Source organism: Gossypium hirsutum, chromosome D12, assembly GCF_007990345.1.
Source record: "Gossypium hirsutum isolate 1008001.06 chromosome D12, Gossypium_hirsutum_v2.1, whole genome shotgun sequence".
NCBI classification, from domain to species: Eukaryota; Viridiplantae; Streptophyta; class Magnoliopsida; order Malvales; family Malvaceae; genus Gossypium; species Gossypium hirsutum.
The window spans coordinates 41,475,880-41,498,456 of record NC_053448.1 but is presented as its reverse complement, the minus strand read 5'-3'; the positions used below and the strand labels follow the sequence as shown (position 1 = coordinate 41,498,456).

At 31.4% G+C, this 22,577-nt stretch overlaps 1 protein-coding gene across 1 annotated transcript; it reads left to right on the top strand.

Moving 5' to 3' along the window:
* The first annotated feature begins 14,144 nt into the window (after positions 1–14,144).
* Positions 14,145–15,391, top strand: LOC107945902 (cytochrome b5). The gene is made up of 4 exons (XM_016880052.2): positions 14,145–14,308; positions 14,424–14,518; positions 14,812–14,878; positions 14,996–15,391. Exons 2-4 carry the CDS (start codon positions 14,432–14,434, stop codon positions 15,256–15,258), a joined length of 417 nt encoding a protein of 138 aa, XP_016735541.1. The 5' UTR covers positions 14,145–14,308; positions 14,424–14,431; the 3' UTR covers positions 15,259–15,391.
* Positions 15,392–22,577: the final 7,186 nt, after the last annotated feature.

The following is a 22,577-nucleotide window of genomic DNA, read 5'->3' as shown; positions in this document are numbered from 1 at the left end:
ACTAAGGCAATACATGTTGTATCAAACGACTTGGCTGATTTGAAAATTGGATCCTTTAAAGTACATGATGGAATCAACTGCTTTAAATGGGAGAATGGCTAGATGGCAAGTTGTACTCTTTGAATTTGACATAGTATATGTAAGTCAAAAGGCTATAAAAGGAAGTGCAATAGCTGATTTTCTAGCCAGCAGAGCCTTGGAAGACTATGAGCCTCTGAACTTTGATTTCCAAATGAGGACTTATTGTATGTGGCAAACACTAAAGAAAACCCTCGAGTAGACCACATCTGGAAGTTAAATTTCGATGGAAGCTTCAAATGCTATAGGTAATGGAATTGGTGCAGTCTTGGTATCCCCAACTGGAGATCATTACCCTGTCGCTAGCAAGTTGGACTTCGATTGCACAAATAACATGGAAGAATATGAAACATGTACTATGGGTATTCGTGCGTCCATTGAACATAAAATTAAAATGCTAAGTGTGTATGGAGATTCTGCATTGGTGATATACCAACTCAAAGGAGAATGGGAAACCAGAGACCCTAAGTTGATCAGTTATAAAGAACTGGTTCTTGAATTGATTGATGAGTTTGATGACATCACTTTCTGTTATCTCCCACGAGAGGAAAACCAGATGGCTGACGTACTGGCTACTCTAGCCTCGATGATTAAGGTGAACATGTTAGAAATCATGAAGCCTATTCAGATGAGCATATATGAAGTTTTGGCTCATTGCTATAGTATCGAAGAAGAGGGAAAAGATGATCACCCTTGGTATCAGAGTATACTACAGTATATGAAGAATCGAAAATACCCTGACCAAGCGACAGAAAACGACAAGAGAACGCTGAGAAGAATAGTCATTGAGTATCTCTTAGATGGGGAAATGATGTACAAAAGATGGAAAGATCAACTGCTGTTAAGATGTGTAGATGCCATGGAGGTTAGAAAGATCCTGGAGGAAATCCATGAGGGCATTTGCGGAACCCATGCAAATGGTTTTACAATGGCCAAACAGATCATGAGATTTGGATACTACTGGTCTACTATGGAAGGGGAATGCATTAGCTATGCCAGAAAGTGTCATAAATGTCAGATTTATGGATATAAGATACATGTACCTCCCTCACCTCTGTACGCTATGACTGCTCCGTGGTCGTTCTCCATGTGGGGCATGGATGTTATTGGGCCAATATCACCAAAGCCTTCGAATGGGCATCGTTTCATCTTTGTGGTCATTGATTACTTTACCAAATGGGTGAAAGCTACTTCATATGCAAATGTCACGAAATCGGCGGTTAGTAAATTCTTGAAAAAATATATCATTTGTCGATATGGAATGCCTAAAAGAATCATATTCGAAAATGCGTTGAATTTGAATAATAACACAATAGCGGAGGTTTGTATTCAGTTCAAGATTAGTCACCATAACTCGTCCCTATATCGCCCAAAAATGAATGGTGCAGTGGAGGCGACCAATAAGAATATTAAGAGAATTGTGGGAAAAATAACTGAAACCTACAAGGATTGGCATGAAAAGCTATCATTTGCTCTCTTAGCTTACCGAACATCTGTTAGGACCTCTACTGGGGTAACACCCTTTTCTCTAGTTTATGGGATGGAAGCTGTTTTACCCATTGAAGTGGAGATTCCTTCTCTTTGGGTATTAGCTGAATTGAAATTGGATGAGGCGGAATGAGTTCAGTCTCGATACGACCAGTTGAACTTAATAGAAGGGAAAAGGTTGAGAGCCATCCAACATGGTCATATATATCAAAAACGGATGATGCGAGCCTATAACAAAAATGTTCGTCCTAGAGAATTCCACGAAGGGGATCTGATGTTGAGGAAAATTCTCCCTATACAAAAAGACTTTAGAGGAAAATGGATAACAAATTGGGAGGGTCCTTATGTCGTAAAGAAGGCCTTTTCTGGTGGAGCTTTGATTCTAAGTGAGATGGATGGAAAAAACTTGCCAAATCCTGTAAACTCAAACTCAGTCAAGAAATACTTCACTTGAAGGAAATGGATCAAAGTGAAAACCCGCAAAGGGCGCTTTGATTCCAAAAAAAATGATGATGAAAAAGTAAAAATGGAGAGGCTAAGGGGAAAACCCGCAAAGGGCACCTTAGGCCAAAGGGGATTTGAGTTGAAAACCCGAAAGGGACGGCTCAAACATTGATCAGAATGGGACATGAAGTGTTTAGAGCAGCTTGTATCTTGATCAGATCGAGGCGTGTGGCAATCTTGCTATGCCTGAACCAACAGGAATCGATAGGCGACATCTTGGGGCATCGACAAAGCACTGTAGATCTCCTAAACACATGTCAAACTCAGAATGGCCTTTAGAAAGTTTGTACAGAGAAGTTCAAGCTACAATATCTGGGCACCCAATTCTCCTATTATTTATATTGAATTTGTTGTTCTTGGAATACTTCTTTTCTTTTCCAAGATATACGTTCCCAATCAACTTCTTTACTTCTTTACGATTTGTGATAATTTATTCATTCTGAGTTATGCCCAGAACTAACTTTATCCTTATCCATTGCTATGACCATTTTTGCAAGTGTGTTGCATTGGAATAATGATTAATGGACTAATAAAACTTTCATAAAGGAAGTTTTGCATATTAGTTTAAAAAGTTTCTAAATAATATAGGAACTTGAAACATGACTATTGTTTAGAGCACACCAGGTCTAAAGGTTGAAAATTTGAGAAGGAAGAGTCTAAATTTTGGACTTTCTCTTTGGATTTTGTTGTCAAATGTATTGATTGAACAAAATGATAAGATGACGGGTTAATGATAAAGCTTAAATAAACAAGCAAGTGATGATCATCAGGCAATAAGAAGAGGTTACCTCGGAGAAGAGAGCCTTCTTTTGCGCATAAGTTTTAGGTACGACACCCTAGAAATGGTGTAAGGGGACCAGAAATATTAAGATCTGGTATCCTTAAATTGTGATAAGGAAGGATTGAGGAAAAACCACATAATGTTACCATTGGATTGCAGTGGGAGAATTATGGCACAAATTGTGCGCCCTAATGGATTAAACTTTAAAGTTTACAGTGGGGGGCAACCTGGCTAAATGTTTTCAGAAAAGCTGGTCAAGTGAGAAGGCGTTGTAGCACGTCAGTCACAAAGTCTTAATAAATTTCGATTAATAACAACCTAAGCGGGATCATTCTCGAAAAAAATAAAATTCTGCATTCATGCAAACACTATTCACATGTCTAGTTAAAAGCATTTGATTCATTTTAATCATACCATCCTAATCATTAAGCATAATTAGGTTCATTATACAGGTCATGTTCCCCAGAGAACAGATTTGGGAAATTACAGATCTTGTCTCCCTAAGTAATAGCGGAGCAGATCGAAGACGGTAAATCTCATCTTCAAGTGTAAAGAAGCAGATTGAAGACAGAAATTTTATCTCCCTGAGATTATAGCGGAGCAGATTGAAGCTAGTAATCCTATCTCCCTGAGATTACAGTGGAGCATATTAAAATAAAGGATCTTATCTCTCTGAAGTTACAGTAGAGTAGATCGCATCAGATTGAAGCCAGAAATCTTATCTCCCTGAGATTATAGCGGAGCAGATTGAAGCTAATAATCCTATCTCCCTAAGATTACAGTGGAGCGGATTAAAATAAAGGATCTTATATCTCTAAAGTTACAGTAGAGTAGATCGCATCAGATTGAAGCCAGAAATCTTATCTCCCTGAGATTACAGCAGAGCAAATTGAACCTAGTAATCCTATCTCCCTGAGATTACAGTAAAGCAGATTGAAGCTAGTAATCCTATCTCCCTGAGATTACAGTGGAGCGGATTAAAATAAAGGATATTATCTCTCTGAAGTTACAGTAGAGTAGATCGCATCATATTGAAGCCAGAAATCTTATCCCCCTGAGATTACAATGGAACAAATTGAAGCCAGTAATCCTATCTCCCTGAGATTACAGTGGAGCGGGTTAAAGTAAAGGATCTTATCTTTCTGAAATTACAGTTGAGTAAATCGCATCAAGTCTTATCTCCCTGAGGTTACAGTGGAATAGACCGAAAAATTACAGTTCTTATCTCTCAAGCAGTGCAGTGGAGCAGATTAAAGCCACATCGGTGAATCTTACTTTCCTGATACTGCAGTTAAAAAGATTAAAGCCACAAAGGCAATTTTTACTTCCCTGACAGTGCAATTAAAAAGATTAAAGCCACAAAGGCGAATCTTACTTCCCTGACGGTGCAGTTAAAAAGATTGAAGCTACAATGGCGAATCTTACTTCCCAAAAGTTACGAGTTACAAACCCTATCTCCCTGATATTGCCGTGGAGTGGATCAAAGCACCAATTCCTATACCTCTAAAGATGCAGTAGGATGGAATGTGGCAACTGGTCGAAAAAGAGAACTACCAAGATCTAGCACGACCGGGCAAAATTGGCCTTTTTTTTAGTTTTTGCTTCATTCATGTTACACGATAATAAGCAAAGAGGGGCAGCTGTAATAGGCCCAATTTGCCCGGCCCGATAAAAAAATAATAAAATAAATAAAACCAACATAAAATCAAATTTTAAATGTCCATAACATCGGTCCAAGTTACAAACCAAAGCCCAAACCCGATTACAAAATCTAAAGTCCCAATTAGCCCAAATGCCTATAACCAGAACACTAAACCTGATTGGCCCAGTTACAGTGGCCCGATACCTAACCCAAAACCTAACTCGGCCCAACCCAACACCAAAGAAAATCAAAAACCCTAGGGCAGCAACGCAGCATCCAGCGCTGCAGCAATTGCCCTCGCACGTGCCCCACCACACCTCCCAGCCATGCGCGCCTCCGTACGGCCACTTCCGTACCTCCAGGCTGGCCGAATACCTGCAAAAAAAAAACAACACACAGAAGCAGCAGCAAATAGGAAAAGAACAAAATAGGGGAACCCTTTTTTTATTCTTATTATTTTTCTATAAATCGGGCTATAAGAAGACCGATCCGAACGCTGTAAAAGGATTACGCACATTCAGAATACAAAAAAAATATTAAAAGGTGATTCCGAGTTTCTTTTCTTCATTATTTTTCTTTTTCTTTTCTTTTTTGTGTTCAATAGTCATTAGTTAAGAGAGCAAACAGTAAAGAGAAAAGAGAGAACGCACCTGGCGACGGGATTCAGGCCCTTTCTGTCGTCATCGAAGAACGGGCTTGAATCGGCAGCCATTCGATTGCCCTCTGAACGCCAAACGGCGCAGGGAACATTGGTTCCCCTTTAGGTTTTCAAAGTGAATAGATTTTTAGGGTTTTTACCTTTAAGCATGATTTTAAAAAGCTATCGTTTAGAGTTAATGCAATGGCTCTGAAACGGCGTCGTTTGAAGACCCGATCCGGGAAGGATCCGCGCATTAAGGATCGTCTGGTCTATTTATTCAATAGGTCCCTGCGTGTTTATCGAAATTACGACTTGATTTCTTTAATTATTTGTAATTTATACCGTGTATTTAACTTATTTTTCATTTTGACCCAAGCTTAAACGGGGCCGTTTCTGTGATTGATTGAAATTATCTCAACGTTTGCGTTTAATTGTTGATTTGGTCATTTAGTTTTGAAATAAATTTTGATTTAGTATAAATTTGGTTTTCTTTCTTAAAATTCAACAATATTTAATCCTATTTTCACATATTATAAAATCTAACATTTTTGTAACATTCGATTTTGATGTTTTTTTAATCTACAATTATTATAATTTAAGATATAATAAATTATTATTTTAGTTTGTATTTTATATTTTAAATATATTAATAATAATTTTTTGAATCTACTATATTTATTTAATTTTGTATTTTTCTTTTGGTATAATTTCAAGTTCCGATTTTAAATTTATTAATATTTTTATTATAATTTGTTGTTATTACATTTTAAAAATTGTTTTATTATATTTAATTTTGTCTTCAAAAAATGTTTTTAAACAAATCAATTCTTATTTTAATTCATTTTCTAATATTATTTTGATATTTAGTATGACATTATTTTCAAATTTATTAATATGGATGTTTGTACGATATGATTAAGGTCAATGTTTGTATTTGCCTATTATTTGTCTAATTGCTTCTAGTTTAAGTTTAAATTGATATTTATCTTTTACATTATATCGTTATTCAATTATGTTCTATTTGTAAGAGTTGAATTTTAATAAAGCATCATGATCGTTTTATTTCATAATCCTTTTAAAAAAAAAAGGGCTTGGTGTTCATAGGTTCTCGAGAGAATTGTGCCGTAACTTACTGGGCTTCAATTCTTCTCGATGAATTAAGATAATCAAGTGTTCATTTTATTAAAACCATACAATTATTAAAATAAAATTCTTTAGATTTCAAAATGCTGGATCCTAACTTACTGGTTACGACATTTTGTTATCTCGATTTTAAAATAAAGGCAATATTTGATGTTTAAGAATTTTGAGAAATTTAACCCTAACTTACTGGATTCTGATTTCTCAATTGACTTAAATTATCAAATATCCTTTTTAAAACATGTTTAAAAATTTTAGAAAGGGACAAACCTAACTCCGAAAATTGGACTGTTGCGCTCTAACTAACTGAGTGTGGCAGTCTATTTCTTTGAAATGGGTTCGTCCATTTAACCAATTCAATTATTTAAGCCTTCATTTCATGGGATCGTATTTTTAAAATCTTTTCAAATTTTCGACACTAAGACATTAAACAATCAATTCGGTACCAATTTTGGGCGTTACGAGGGTGCTAACCCTTCCTTGTGCATAACCGACTCCCGGACCTATTTTCTCAAATCTCGCAAACCTAAAATTTATTTTTTAATGGTGAACCGATCACACCTTAATAAAAGATCGGTGGCGACTCCCGTTTTATTTTCAAAGTCGATCCCTGTTTTTCAAACTTAAAAATGGTTTCGATAACATGTTTATAGAAAAGTAGCTTAGTATCTTAAAAAAAAGCTAAAAGGAAATCTTAAGTTGTGAATATGAATTATATGAAAAGTAAATAATTTTTATCATACAAAATGCTAATTTATTTAATCTAAATACTTGAAGTCGAGCTAATTGAAATTTAATTCAATTAGCACAGTTGTTATTGTAACAAAAAAAATAGTTTGAACATACTTTTTGTAATACCCCGGAAGTTGCTACAGTAAGAAAATGTGATATTGTTCTTGATATAGTAAAATAAGGAAATAAAGTGACAAGAGGGAAATTTTGAGTTATGTCAACCAAATCTATTTGGGAAGTATATTATGATATATTAATTCAAGAAAGGACTAAATTGTAAAAGTGAGAAAAATTTTGTGACCCAAGAGTAAATACTTAAAATTTAAGAGGTCAAAGTGTAAATATAAAAAAGTTGAAGGACCAATAGTGAAAATATTTTAAGGGTGGAATGATCTAGAAACTAACGAAAATGAATGAATTAGGACCAAATTGAATAAGTGAAAAAAGTATGAGGGGGTTAAATCACAATTTTACCAAAATGAGCAATGAGTCAAAGGAGGAATTTTGAAGAATCATAAGGGGCAAAATGGTCATTTAGCAAGGAAGATAATTTTGAAGAGTAATGATGATGTTGTTGATATTTTAGATTAATTTATTAATATTTTAATTTGACTTTTAATTATATTTTATTATTTTATTTAGTATTTAAGGAAAAAAAAGACTTCTCTTCATCCTTCCCATGCTACTAACGTGAGAAGAGAAAAGAAAGAAAGAAATTTTATTTTCCTTACAATTTGGTCATTTCACCAAAAATCCACCATTTTCACCAAGAATTTCAAGAAATTTTCATGGTGACCAAGAGAGAAAAGTGATAAGGAGACAATAGAGAATAAGAAAATCACCCTGGATTCAAGAAAATGGAAGTTGGAGGAGAGAATAAATCAAGTTAAAGATTGAAATTAATAGGACAAGGTAAAAACATCAAGATTTCAATATATTTTTAAATTTGATATTATTGAAAAAGCATGAAAATGATGTTAAAGTAGAGTTTTCTTATATAAGGTTCTATGTTCTTGATATGTTAGTGAAGGGAAATAAGAGGAAGTGATGGAAATATTGTAGAGAAAGGAAATGAGGGTGTTATAAACTTGGTTATCAACATTTTGTACTAAAATAATTTTGGACAGCAACAGTAGTCTGATTTTGAAAATTCACCAAAAATTGTAGAAATTGAATTAGAAGTTAATTAAAGTATTAAATTAAATCCTATTGAGTCTAGTTTTACATAGAAGAAAAAGTTGTAAGCAAAAGAATTTTATTATGAGATATATGAATTTTTATGAGACAATGTCAGATTGATTTTGGGTTTCCCTGTTCTGACTTTGGAAAATCATAAAAATTGTAAAAAATAATTAGGGGTTTAAATTTATATGTTTAAATTATTAATAAGTCTATTTTTAAGAGAAACAAATAGAAACATCATTCAAACCCCGTACTAAGATATAATTAATTTTTAGTAAAGAAAGGTCGAAGATGTCAAACAGCAGAATAGGGATAAATTTGAAGATTTTACTGTACTTATTGGCTAAATTATAAATTCTAAAAATTTTATGGTCGAAATATATTTGAGTCTAGTTTCAAAAACATCAAGCGGATCTTAATTTAGAATTCTTTAGCTCAAGATATAAATAATTTAGTGACTATGACTCAAGTGGACAACTTTGATATGAACATATAAGCATGTTATATACTAAAAGCTAAAGATTCTAACAAATATATATACATTAAGGATGTGGAATGGAGAGGAGGAGGAAAATATATATGAATATTCAACTAGCATGGGTTTACATTAAAAATGGCTAATTTGCATGTTTTAGGCTCAGGGACTAAATTGAATAAAAGTAATACTTTAGGGGCAATTTTGTAAAAAGTCAAAATAACCAAATTGCAAGAAATGAATTGTTTTCTTTTGTATAAATTAATAAATTGTATGAAATCACTAATTTAAATCAAGATCGGGTGGAAAATCAAGGAAAATAGAAAATTACCAAAATACCCTTGAATCTTGGTATTTTTGCAATTTAGCCAGGTAAGTTCATGTAACTAAATTGAGAATTCACATGTGTTAATTTAATTGTATGTATGAGATTGTATTATTGTTATGTATATGAAATTAATCGCATATCCGACAATGCCCGACAAATATTAAGTCCCGATTGAATAAATAAAATTTGATGGATACATGGTTCCTGTATTGGTTACGGTCCTGCATATGTTGCAAACATAACATAGCTTGAAAGAACGTCCCGTTATTAGCTCTCATGAGCATCCCGATATATGGTTCTTGCGAGCTTCTCGTTAATAGTTCTTCCGAGCATCCCAATTGGTTGTGATCCTGCATGTGTTGTAGACACACTGCATCTCTTATGAGTGTTTCGATATATGGCTCTTCGGAGCTTCCCGATTAAAAACTCTTTGTGAGCTTTCTGATTAATGGCTCTCCGTAGCTTCCCGATATGGCTCGCTTGAACTTCCCAATTTATGGCTATCCGAAGCTTTCCATTAATGGCTCTTCAGAGCTACCTGTTATTGGCTCGCATGAGCTTCCTGATTATGGCTCTTATGAGCTTTCCGTTATAAAACTCGGATAAGTTTCCCGTTAATGGCTCTCCGGAGCTTTCTGTTATATAGCTCGAGAGAGGGCTTCCTGATTATGTGCTCTAAGGAGCACTCCCGAATATGAATTAATGGTTTATAGTTTGTACACTTCAAGTGTACTACCTGTGTATCCATCAATATTTCTAATAAATTCAACGAGTAAAGTTCTGATATAAGATAACATTGAGTTTGAAATGAACTATTACCAGTATATACCTGAAATACATGGAAATGATATTTACTTGATGTATTGAAACATGACATGGAAAATACATGTCTATGAAACCTGCCTGAGAATTATGTATATTCATGATTATGAACTGTTACTAGAGTAAATATACACAAAATTCATGAAAATGATGGTACATGAAATATTGATATAATGAAATGAATGATATATGTTTATGAAGAAACGACAAGAGAATGATATGTATCATGACATGTAAATATGTGATTATCTTTTATATGTTGATACAAGGGAATTATGTATGTTGTGACGAGTAATAAACTCAAGTGTGACATGTCGAGAAAATAAGTTTATCAATGTTGAATTTATATGTAATATGTGCAAGTACGCTAACCAGTGTTGTAGTTTGATGCTTAGGCAAGTGTCAAGCTATTGGTTGAATGGTAATATGTTTATTTATATGATGCATTGAAATGGTAAGTATTTAAGTGAAAATATGCTAGTGCTCATGAAAGAGTGGTAAGGTTTAAATTATGCAATTTCTTATTAAATGACTTATCATGTGATCAATTCAAAAAAGGCTTTGGTTAAATGCACTAGCTTGTGGCCATGGTTGAATGATATGTTTATGACTTGTGTGACATGCATATGGAATAAGTGTGGAAAGTAAAGCAATGCAAATGAAAATAAAGAAATTTGGAAGAGTTAAAGTTATATAAAATACTACTAAACTTGGGATAATATGTATAAGTGATGTTGTGGATTTATTCACATTGTGAGTTGATGAATATAACTTCATGAGTATTGTGGTATCAATATTGGATTATTCTTGATATGTATAGATTTCATATTTGAAATGAATTAATATGATTAAAGATTACACGAGCTTACTAAGCATTCATTGCTTATGTATTTGTTTTTATTTACCCTACAGATTATTAGAAGCTCGATTGTGTTGGAAGCTTGTCGGAGATATATCACACTATCATTTGGTTCTATCGGTACTTTCGAATGTTCTGATTTTGGTTATAATGACATGTATAGGTATTTTGTTTAATGATGGCCTATATGTAATTTGTTAAGTTTAGCCACTTATTTTGGCTTGTTTTGGATGTCTAATTATGGCTTGTTGATATGTGTAATGTTGATTGTAGATTGACATAGAATTGGGTAAGAAATATGGCTTGTAAAATGACCTATTTTTGTCCATACGGGCAAAGACACGGCGTGTGTCTCAACCGTGTGTGACACACGACCAGGTAACACGGCCGAGTGTCCCTTGTATCTTAAATTTGCATGAAACAGAATGCTCACACGGTTTAGCACACAAGCGTGTGACTTGGCTGTGTGACCCAAGTCAGTATACTTGCACGGGCAAGGACACGAGCTGAGACACGGCCGTGTGTCCCTATTCCGAATGCCCACATGGCCTGAGACACAAGTGTGTCTCCAAACCGTGTGAGTCACATGGCCTGGCCACACGGCTGTGTGATCCTTGCAGTGTTGAAAATTTTAAATATTTCTGAATTTTTTTTGAGTTTTCGACTTAGTCCCTATTTGTTTCTAATGCATAATTTGGGCCTAGAGGGTTCGTTTAAGGTACAATATGTATAATTTTGATTGGTTTCTAATATGAATGCTAGATGAAATAAAATGTCTGATAATTAATTTGTAAACACTGGTAATGCTCCGTAACTCTGTTCCAGCGACGGATTCGGGTTAGGGGTGTTACACTTTTTCTCTGATTTACAGATCTGAAAATTATGTATAAAAGTAGACATCATATAAAAAAATACTCGAATCCAAATATTTAATCTAAATATAGATATTACCTAACTTGCATTTATTTGGTCTAATAGGTAAAATGGCAAGCGATAACTTATTTGAAAAAAAAATAAATAGAATTATTATTAGGGTAAACTATTAAAATAGTCACTTCTATTTGTCTCAGGTTATATTTTAGTCACTTATATTATCATGTTGTAACATTATAGTCACTGAGCCATTAATTGTTGTTAACGATGTAATAGTAAGCTGACGTGGCACGTTAAATCATTTCAAACAAAAAATTTATGTTAAATTGTACAATTGGTTCCTATATTTTTTTCGTTTTGAGCAATCTAATCTTTTTCTTTTATGTTCTTTTAACTTTCCTTTTTTTTTCTTTTATGTTCCCTTCTTCCTTCTCCATATTCTAATGGCGGTTTCAAGAGCTGCCTCAAATGATTTACATGCAATCAAGCCCTTAAATCCATCATATGGTTAAATGCTACACATTAACAAGTAACCTTTAGTTGACTGTTTGACATGATTTATAGATGCCTCAAGTTTGAAATCTCAATTCTTTGAATTAATTATTAGATCATTGAAGCAAAACAACTTTGCAGATGCCTCATGTTTGAAATCTCATTTCTTTGAATTAATTATGTTGAAAACGGAGATGAAGAAGAGAGGAAAACAAATGGAGAAGCAGAAGAGAATGAAAAATAAAGAAGAAAAAAAAGAAAGTTAAAATAACATAAAAGAAAAAAATTAAATTGCTTAAAATGAAAAAATATGGGGACCAATTATATAATTTAACCTTTTTTTTTTGAAATAATGATTTAATGATGTTACAACACGTTCACGTAAGTGACTAAAATGTAACATCTCAAATATAAGTGAGTAAAATGTAACTTGAGATAAACAAAAATGACTATTTTTGTAGTTTAGTCAAATAAGAATTTGGCAAAAATGGTAAAATTAAATATGTATAAATTATGATGCTTTTAGCTTTAAATTGTCTGAATTTATAGAGTTCATATAACAATAAAAAAATAAGCTCTCAAAATAATATTTTTTCTTTGTAAAAAAGAGTATATATATATATATAATATTTTTAATTAATCTTCGACTAACTCTTAATACTAACTCCATTAAAAATTCAAACAATAGAAATTTATTAGTATCAAAGTCCAAACAGCAAGCAAAGCTGGTTGGATATCATTTTCTTGTGAGCGAAAATTGCTGGCCCTTTTTATTATTTATTAGCATTTTATTGACCCCTTTGCTTGGATAAAAGCAGGAGCAAATTCAGAATTTTTTATTTTGGAGGTCTGATTTAAGTTGTAAATTTTTATGAGAGTTAAAATGTAATTTCACAATTTTACTAGAAGGTATCTTTATAATTTTTAAAAGATTAAATTTTTTTTATCATTTTTAGAGGGCCCAAATGAAATTTAATTTTCTATTAAATTAAAATTTTATAAAATTTAAAGGGTCAAACGTGAAATTTTACATTTTATGACCCACCACTGCCATCCCGTCTAGACTATTAAAAATTGTGGATGAGAAACACTGACCAAACCACCTACTTTCACAATTTGTTTTTGGGTTAAAATATATTTTATGTGTTTACAAATTTGGAATTTAATTATATAATTTAGTTTTTATATTTTTAGATTTAAAATTTAAATCCAATTATTAATACTGTTAATATTTTTTATTAATTTTTTGGTGTAATTAAAAAATGATGTTGGAATCAACATGAATTTAACAAAATCATTTTAATAATATTAACAACTAGACTTGAATTTTAAAATCTGAAAAATAAAAAGACTAAAATCCTAAGGTTGAAAATTTAGGATCTAAAGACTTATGACATATTTCAATCTTTATTTTCGAGTTTAAATAATTAAAAATATATTTGGAAAATCATTGATAATAGAAAATAAATATCATTATTTAATAATTACTCTATATTATTACTTTTTCATTTTCCTTCTCTTTACCTTTTTCTGTACGAGTATTTTATTTTGATCCATGAACTTGAAAAACATAAAAAATTTCAAGCGATGATATGGTACAATATTAGAGTGTCACATACAATGTTTTAATAATCGAATCAATGGTCGAACCGAATAGATTATTGATTTTCAATTCAATCGATTTGATTAGTTCAATTGCTAAATCAACAATAATTAAATAAATAATTAAAAGTTCATAAAAATATATAAAAAAAAACTATTAAACTGTTCAACTACTAATTCTTGTCACAGTTTTCAGTTTTTACCAATTTCGAGTAGTTTTTGATTCAATCAGTTCAACCCTTTGTTCGGATTAATATATCGTTCGATTTTTGGTCCAATCAATCCAATCGTATTTCAAAAATACCGATCATATCATCATATTTTAATGGAATATAAATTAAAAATTCTAAGCGAATCTAATTATCAAATTCAAATCTAATATAATAAAAAAATAAAATACGAAAATAAACTTAATTATTAAAATTAAAAGCAAAAATTATATCATCTCATCGAAAAAAATAATTACAAACTTCAAAAGAATTAATGTTGGTAACTCGAACATGAAGAATACGTATATCACACCGGAGTATGAAGCACGTGTCCACTTGACTGGTCAGAAATTGGCAACATTTTTAAGCCAAAGATAATATTAACTGCCCCATTCAAACTTAGACATTAGTCCATTCACCTTTTCCCCTCGATTTCCATTCCTTTGACTTCCCTTCATCATGTTAGAACAAATCCTGCTCTATTTTACTCTTTTCTTATAAAACTTGTCAATTTCTGCACTTCACTTTGCTTTTTCTGTTGAATTTATCTCTTTTTTTTTTCTTTTCATTTTGTAGTTCAAGAAATGGGTTCAGGAGAAAAGGTATTTGTTTATGAAGATCTGGTGAAGCACAAAGACAGAAATGATTGTTGGCTTTTGATCTCTGGAAAGGTTTGGTTTTCATTTCATTTTTGGATGAATCTGATTTGGGTTTTCCCCCTTTTTGTATTTTGTTTTACTTATTTAAGTAGTTGGAACTATGTGGAATATGCAAAGCTAGGTTTTTTTAATTTTTTTTGGATTGAACTGTGAAGAAATGGAAATTCATAGGTATAAAAAGTATGCAAAATTAGATCTTTTTTTTCTGCAGAAAACGTGCATCTTTGATGAAATTATGGGAAAATTAGTATAATAATGGAAGCAATTTAATTTAATGATTAGCTTACCCTTGCATGTTCTTTAAGGTGTATAATGTAACCCAATTCTTGGAGGACCATCCTGGTGGAGATGAAGTTTTGCTTGCTGCTAGTGGTAAGATGTTTGTTCAATGGTCTTGTTCGACAATTACGAGCTTAATGTTCATATAGCTAGCCGGATCGTATCTGTTTATATATTTATGTTGTGACATATCAATATCTAATTATATAGGAAAAGATGCGACCAATGATTTCGAAGACGTAGGTCACAGTGATGATGCAAGAGAGCAGATGCAGAAGTACTATATTGGTGAGGTCGATGCCACCACCATTCCCGCACGAAGGATGTACAAAGCACAGACGTCAACCGCGGCAACTCAACAAGAGGAGCCTGGCTTTCTGTTTAAGATTATACAGTTCCTGGTACCCCTCTTGATCTTAGGCTTCGCATTCGGTTTACAGTTCTTGGGGAAGAAGGAAAAAACCGAAACTTAGATAACTTTCCCATTACGGAACCTGCTAGTTCGTATGTATGCTTGTTAAAGCTGTTGTTGTTGTTGTTGTAATGTTCGTGACAGTCTATAACTGATTGCTATTAATAATGTCTTGGAATGTCGTTTTCGATCTATTTTCTATTGTTTGAGATACTTGCATTGCAATTTGCATAGCCTTAGACTCGGCAATTCATGTGTTTGTATCGTATTTGTGTATTTTCATGTGTCATAGTCGCGTTAATAATTTGTATTATATACATTTTTGCATGTTTGTTTATTTGTATTGGGTTGGTGTTTGTTGTTTAATCATATCGAGTCTAAACTTGTTAGGTCTATATAGCTTCATAGCCTTATGATTTATCAAATATCTAGGCATCTTTTAAAGCATATTTGTCGAGTCTACGGAAGTACCTGTAAGATCATCGTTTTCTCTCCCATTTTCCTTGTGCCTTTGCAAAATGGTGATTGAAATTGTTGGGTGAATCTCGGTTTTTGTTTAGCAGGATAGGTTAATGATGAATGTTGTGCCTGTAACCATCCTGCTAAGTTTCTCTTGCCCATTTTTTGTATCTGTTGTTATTTGATGAGACTACATATCCCGGGAGGCCTCCGGCATCCCGACATAGCACCTCTTCTTGGGTTACTGAAAATGCCTTGCTATATTGATCTACTGCTCCTGAAACTCCGTATACCTTGGAGGATAGTATTCTTCATTACAACCCAAATGTCTTAAACTCGGATTGACATGAGGCTTTCGATGTATAAGCCTCGGATTAGGGGGTTTCAGCATGGTGAACCGTGCTCACTAACTCAAGCTGAACTTGGCTTGGCTGCCCATCTAGCACTCAATGATATATGATCTTTGACATGGTCTACAATTTTGCCACATTTTTATGAGCTTCTGTTGCTTAAAATCTGCAATATTGGCCCGATGGATCATCTCGGATTTGGTACTCAAGATACAAGAATAGCTTTTCTTTTTCAAACTCTTGGGTATTTGGTAGTTATATTGGCTCCAATCGGGGATGAAGTTAGGAAATTGTTTTGGAGTACGGAAGTTAATTTGTATGTTTTTATAAGAGCTAAAATATAAATTTATCGTTTTAATAACTTATATCTTTTTAATATTTTAAAGGATTAAATCAAAATTTTATTAATTTTATGAGTTAAAAGTGTAATTTTATCATATTAGCTTACAAATTTTCATAAAATTTTAAAAGATTAATTTTTTTTTATTTTTTTATTTTAGGGGGAGTCGAGGCCCTCTCCAGCCCCCTAGCATTACCCTCGGGTCTAATCTTAATAAAGTTTATGTTATCAAACTTAAAAATATTTTCTCCCTAAGGACCAGTAAGTTAATAAAGTGTATTTTGATAGTAATTTTGAAAAGTGTTAATATGTAATTTGTCCTTTGAATTTGTACAGAAATACTTAATTGGTATCTGAACTTGTATTTTGTCACCTTGGTTGGTGGTATCTCTCCACTAATATTGTTAGTTTGTGTTGGTGTGGCACTAATATTCAATCTAGTGGTAATATGTGGTAGCTTTATAGCAAAAAAATCCTTAAAAATAAATAAATCAACAAAAAAAGTATAATTTTTTTCTTTAGTTTCATTGGAAAAAAAGATCAAACATTTGATTTGGAGCAATTATAAATCAATTTGGGCCAAACAATTTATAGATTGGATTAATTTTGGGTTTGGCTCATTTTAAGTTTGAGTAGTTTGGGGTTCAAGTTCGAGGTTTAGTTTTTTTAAGTTAGATTATTACAAACTTACATCATTTTTAGTTTTGGTCACTTTAGGTTGGGATCATTCTTGTTTATGTGTCCAAAGGATCGGATAATTTTAGAGGTGATCATAGGTTGGGTAGGGCCCAAGCAAAAATTTAGACCCATTTACTAGGCTTGGGCCTAGACCGAAAAATGGGCCTAAATTTTTTTAAGTTCAGCTTGAATAAATATGCTAAAACCCGGACCCACCCGGCCCACCTATTTTAAATTTTTTATATTATATTATTTTTTACACATTTTTTAAATATATAATACATAAAAAATACTAAAAGTATTAAAATAAATATTTTCGAACAAATTGAAAATACATTTAAAAAAATATGTATACTTAAATAATACTAAGTTAGATGTAACTTAACAAGAAAATGTCTCTAAAATAATAACAAAATTAACAATAAAACAAGTGTTATACAATATCCTAACAATAACAACAAAATAGTAGCAATATAATAGTGAAATGGTAGAAAAATAGGGAGAAAACAATAAGAAAATGCCATTAAAATAACAAAAAAATAGCAGATTTTTTCTTTGGCATTTAGTGAATTTAGGCCGGGCTAGGGCAAAAAATATCTTACCTGAGGCCCGGCCCTTTTTTTAAAACGAGTCTTATTTTTTTGCCCAAACCCATTTTTTAAGCCTGTATTTTTTGCCTAAACTCTCCCACTTTTCAGGTGGCCCAGCCCATGAGTAGGTCTAAATAATTTCATGTTCAAGTCATTTTGAGTTTGAATCAATTTAGGTTTAGATGAATTCGAGGTTAAACGTGTTTGAGTTGTTGACTAGATTTGGGTTTATAACGATTTGACCGGGTTTTCTAATTCTAGTATAAATTCCACTGACAAAAATTAGCTAAATTATGAAAACAGGAAACCCCAATTATTTTTTATTGTAAGAAAAAAACAAAAATAATTAGGACAAGTGACATGGGTTATAAATAATGTTAATTGCAATAGTCTGCATTAAAAGTTTTTAAAATATGGAAATTGTTAATTAAAACAGTGGCGTTTATGACTAAAACTTTTAATGAAATTCTAATAAAAGCATGAACTCATCTGTTGTAATGACATTTTTAGTTAATTACAGAAGAAAGAAAAAAACAAACATGTACTTGGGGTTTCTGTTAGTACATTGGAAGAACCTACTCTTAGGTTTTGATTGGTCTCACATTGTACTTTTTCTTCTTACCAATTCATAGTTTAATCATTCTAAAATTTTACACTAAAATTAAGTTTATTTGCAACAAATTGTAAATAATTTTAGTTAAGTATCAGTCTATTTCTATTTTGATTACTTGGCTTCAAAAACTTTTAATTCTATCACCAATGCTATTGACAATGAATTATTTGACTACTCCGTAGTAAATCATTAACGGGAGGATGATATGACTTTTTGTTAATTTGCATAATAACATATTTAGCTCTTAATGTTCACACACTTTATTCATTTCTTTTATTATAAAAAAATATAAAAAAAAAATTTATGAATAAGTATAAAATCACATTCCTAGTTTTCTTTTCACCTCTTCTTTTTTCGTTCTCATTTTCAAAACATATAAACATTAATTCAAAATTAAATGTTTTAAAATCAAAACTAAATTAATAAAATATGTAAAAATTAAGGTTGAATTTGTCACTTTATCAATTAAATAATGTCACGTCATCTTTTCATTGGTGATTTAACGATAGAATGACAAAATTTAATGTCAATTACGTTGGTGACATAAGTTAAATGACCAAAATAAAAACACACTAATATTTGGATGACCACAGATGAAATTTACCTTCTTTTTTTTTGAACAATCTTATTATAGATTTTGATCATATATGCTATTTTTGACACAATGCCTAGAACTACCCATAGCCCCTCGAACCCACATCCTCCTGCATTCACAACAATATCCATGCCAATCGAGTTAAGACTCAATCGGCTTTTCTTATATTTTAATTCATAGTTTGATTAGTTAAATAGGTGAAGGATTGCTTAACTATTATTATTTCTAATTTAGTCCTTTACTTTATTGAATTCAAGAGCAATTTATTAATTATATCACTAATTAATAACCTAACCCATAATATCTAGATTAGTGTGTTCGATTACGTTAATGACGTGTAACAAATTTGTTTAATTAGGGTTTTTTTTTCAAAAATAAATTATATTCCTCAAATCTCTATCTGTCTCCTTTGTTGCCAGCCAGGATTGATTGGTTTAATTGGTGACATAAAATAATCTTTTGATTAATAAAATTTTTAAGCTCTAGTAAACAACAAAAGAAGTTGACTAAGCAACTATAATTGAAAAAATTATTTTTGACTTTCATCCCTCTGTTTTATGAAAATTAAAAGTTAGTCCTTTTACTTTAATTTGTCAAAATTTAATACTTTTAAAAAATCATTAGTTCAATAATTTATCAGCAGTTCAACTTCATTTTTTTTCTAAATTATGAGAAATAATTTTGGCAAATTAAATAGAATGAGTAATTTCTCAATTTTTATCCGTGTTTTAAAAACTAAACTGACCAGATCATTAGTTCTTGATTCAAACATTCAACCTTCAGTTTAATAATATTTAAATAAAAATTAACAAATTATTAAATTTTTTATAAAACTAGTTCCACTGCCGTCTTTTTGTCTCGATTTTTAATTTTTTACTGATATCAAGCGATTCAGTCATAAATCAGTTTCGAATCAATAAAGAAAAAATTATGAAAATCATAGGTAAATAATTGTGGTTAGTTCTCATAACTCGTTTTCAACACTTTTAAATAGTTGTTGAAATAAAGAATCTAATTATTAGATCAATCCCTTTAACTTATCAACCAAGAAAATAAAAGTACATTTTCAAATTATTAAAGATTCTTTTTTTTTGGTTATCATTGATAAACAAGAGCTCAATTCAAAATTAATTAATGAGATTTGAAGTGGACCTAAATTCCCATCTTTCCTCTAGAAGCCGAATTGCTCCTTATCCAGACAAAGAGAAGTCATTTGGTGTTTTATTTTGTAGTCCCTGGATTTCTTTTGCTGGTCACCATCCATGTCCAAAGGTACGGTACAAGGGATAGGGATGGCAATGGAGTGCAAGTAGTTAGGAGATCAAGATAAAAATATATACGATTTTGAATTAAAGTCGAGAAATTGTATTTAAAAAGGACTAAACTGAATTATTATTTTTTTATAAGAGATCAAAATGCATTTTGTCAATTTTAAACAAAGAGGTCAATATAAGGGATAGATAGTAATTTTGAAACACGATTGAGGCAGAGCAGAGCAAGTATTTATCACAATTGCCCAGTTCGATTGCGTGCATCCCCTTGTAAATAATAATAAAATAAACCCATCCCCATTTGAGATCAATCCGTACATAATTCGGGTTCAAATAGGATTGATGCATGGTATCAATATCATATATAGTTACCATGTTTCAGGTAAAGTCAGTGCATGGTATTCATACCATATTTATTTGTTGACGTTTTTAGGAGTCCTTGTAGAGGTTTATACAGAGTTTGTCCGATTATTGGCGTTTCTAATTGCAGGTTGATTAATGTTTCTATAGGATAAATCTATCCTTTTTTTTTCTAGTTCTTCATCATCATCACTAGAAATTCTATTACACGTATGTGTGTGGAAACCACAAATTTAGAATACGAGTGTATATTTAAAAATAACATAATAAATAAAAAAAACGTAATATTTAAAATTAATAATCTTGCGATGCTTGAAAAACAAGCACGCTTCATGAATCTCTTCTGAGTAGAGTTTTTAAAGCTAAATATTATCCAAATAGTGGTTTTCTTGATTTTTCATATAATTTAACATGTGAGTTAAATGGAAAAAATAATAAGTTAGATTGAGCTTGAACTTTAAACATAGAATTCGAACTCGGCTCGTATTTTAAACAGATAAATTTTTCTACCAAACCCCACTGTCAGCGAGTAGAAAAAAAGGGCTAACAGCTTTAATCAAACCGTACTTTAAGCTTTAATATATATTTTTAATCTTTGGCTTAATTACACCAAACACCCCTAACTTCTTACCCAATTTTTATGTTAGTCCCAAACTTGGAAACGTTTTTTGAATTCACAAAGTATCAATATCATGCTAATCAGGTCCTTCTGTCAATTTGGACATTAAATATTAACTCGGGTTTAACAATTTAGTTGCCAAATTTACTACAAGATCATTCTTAAGCAAGACTAAATATTGAAATAAACATAAAGGTTGGATGCAATTGGAACACGTAATTGGTTTGTTTAGGAAGAAGATTGTTTTTTAGAAGCAAAGGTGAGTAGGATGATGTGATTGCAAGGTGAGGTATGTGCTATAATTAAATATTTTGAGGTAATTTTTGTTGGCAAAATTCTATTTGCAAGGGACCAAAAATTGAAAACAACTAATTCCATTGTTTATTTTTAGGCACTAATTAGTAATTAATCAACCCCTTAAATAATAATACCAAATCTAATAAATAGCCAAATTTTAATCATGTTTTTAATTGGACAATTTGTCATTTCAACATTTGTCATTTTTAATCATTTTCTATTATAATTTAAGGTCAACATTACCAATATAATTAAAGATTCTTTGATTTGACATCCCCCTCTATCTATACAATTTTTTTTAAACCGTGAAAGTTATTAACACAATTAATGATATAATATCATTTTATGTTTATATGTTGTATATACAAATAATTATATTTATCCAATATAAAAATAAATTGATGCGTTTACTTCTTTAAATGTGTATGATTGAATCAAAATTAAAATTTATTGTATACACTTGTATTAGAAATTGTGTGACACAAATTTCCAGTTAAAATAAAATATAAATGACAAGATAACCGAAATAAGTTCATGACTCGTTCACATGATTTGGTTTTCTATATATTCTAAACTAAATAAGGAATCTTAATTTGTGGCCTCTCCGCCCTGTCCTATCAAGTAGTTAGATGGGAATGATTTTGTTGTGGTACATAATATTTTGTGGGCAAATCCCTATTCTATGGTTTTCTTAATATAAATACATTAAAGTATCTAATAAAGTAGATTTACATATTAAATATAGAATAACTCTTTTGTTTTCTCGAACTATCGGAGAAATTTGGGAGCCAACACCCACTAAAATGAAAAATTTTCTATATGGTCATTTTAAAATTTTAAATTAGTAAAGGTAAAATTATACTTTAGCCCCTTCAAAAATATAAAAAATTTATTTAATCCTTTAAAAAATGTAAAGATAAAGTCTATCAAAATGGTGGAATTGCATTTTTTATCGTAAAAATTATAATTTAATTTCGACTAGTTTTGTCCCTAGTTCGAACGTACTATTGATAAAGAGCTAAAAATATACTAAAAAGTGGGATGAGGTAGAAATGTTATCAATTTCATAGAGGGTTGAGTTGTCACTTATTAACCAATAAATGGTTGAAAGAAGTAGAAATGGTATTCTTTCCAAAGCATTTAGACCAAAAGAAAAATTTATGGAGTTAAGTGACCAAAATAAAAACACACTAATAATTAAGTGACTA

What these genes read in the sequence shown, in the direction of transcription:
- LOC107945902 (XM_016880052.2), top strand. Translation starts at nt 14,432, where the DNA reads ATGGGTTCAGGAGAAAAGGTATTTGTTTATGAAGATCTGGTGAAGCAC. An exon ending in GGCTTTTGATCTCTGGAAAG is followed by an intron (nt 14,519 to 14,811) that starts GTTTGGTTTTCA and finishes ATGTTCTTTAAG; the next exon opens with GTGTATAATGTAACCCAATT. An exon ending in AGTTTTGCTTGCTGCTAGTG is followed by an intron (nt 14,879 to 14,995) that starts GTAAGATGTTTG and finishes CTAATTATATAG; the next exon opens with GAAAAGATGCGACCAATGAT.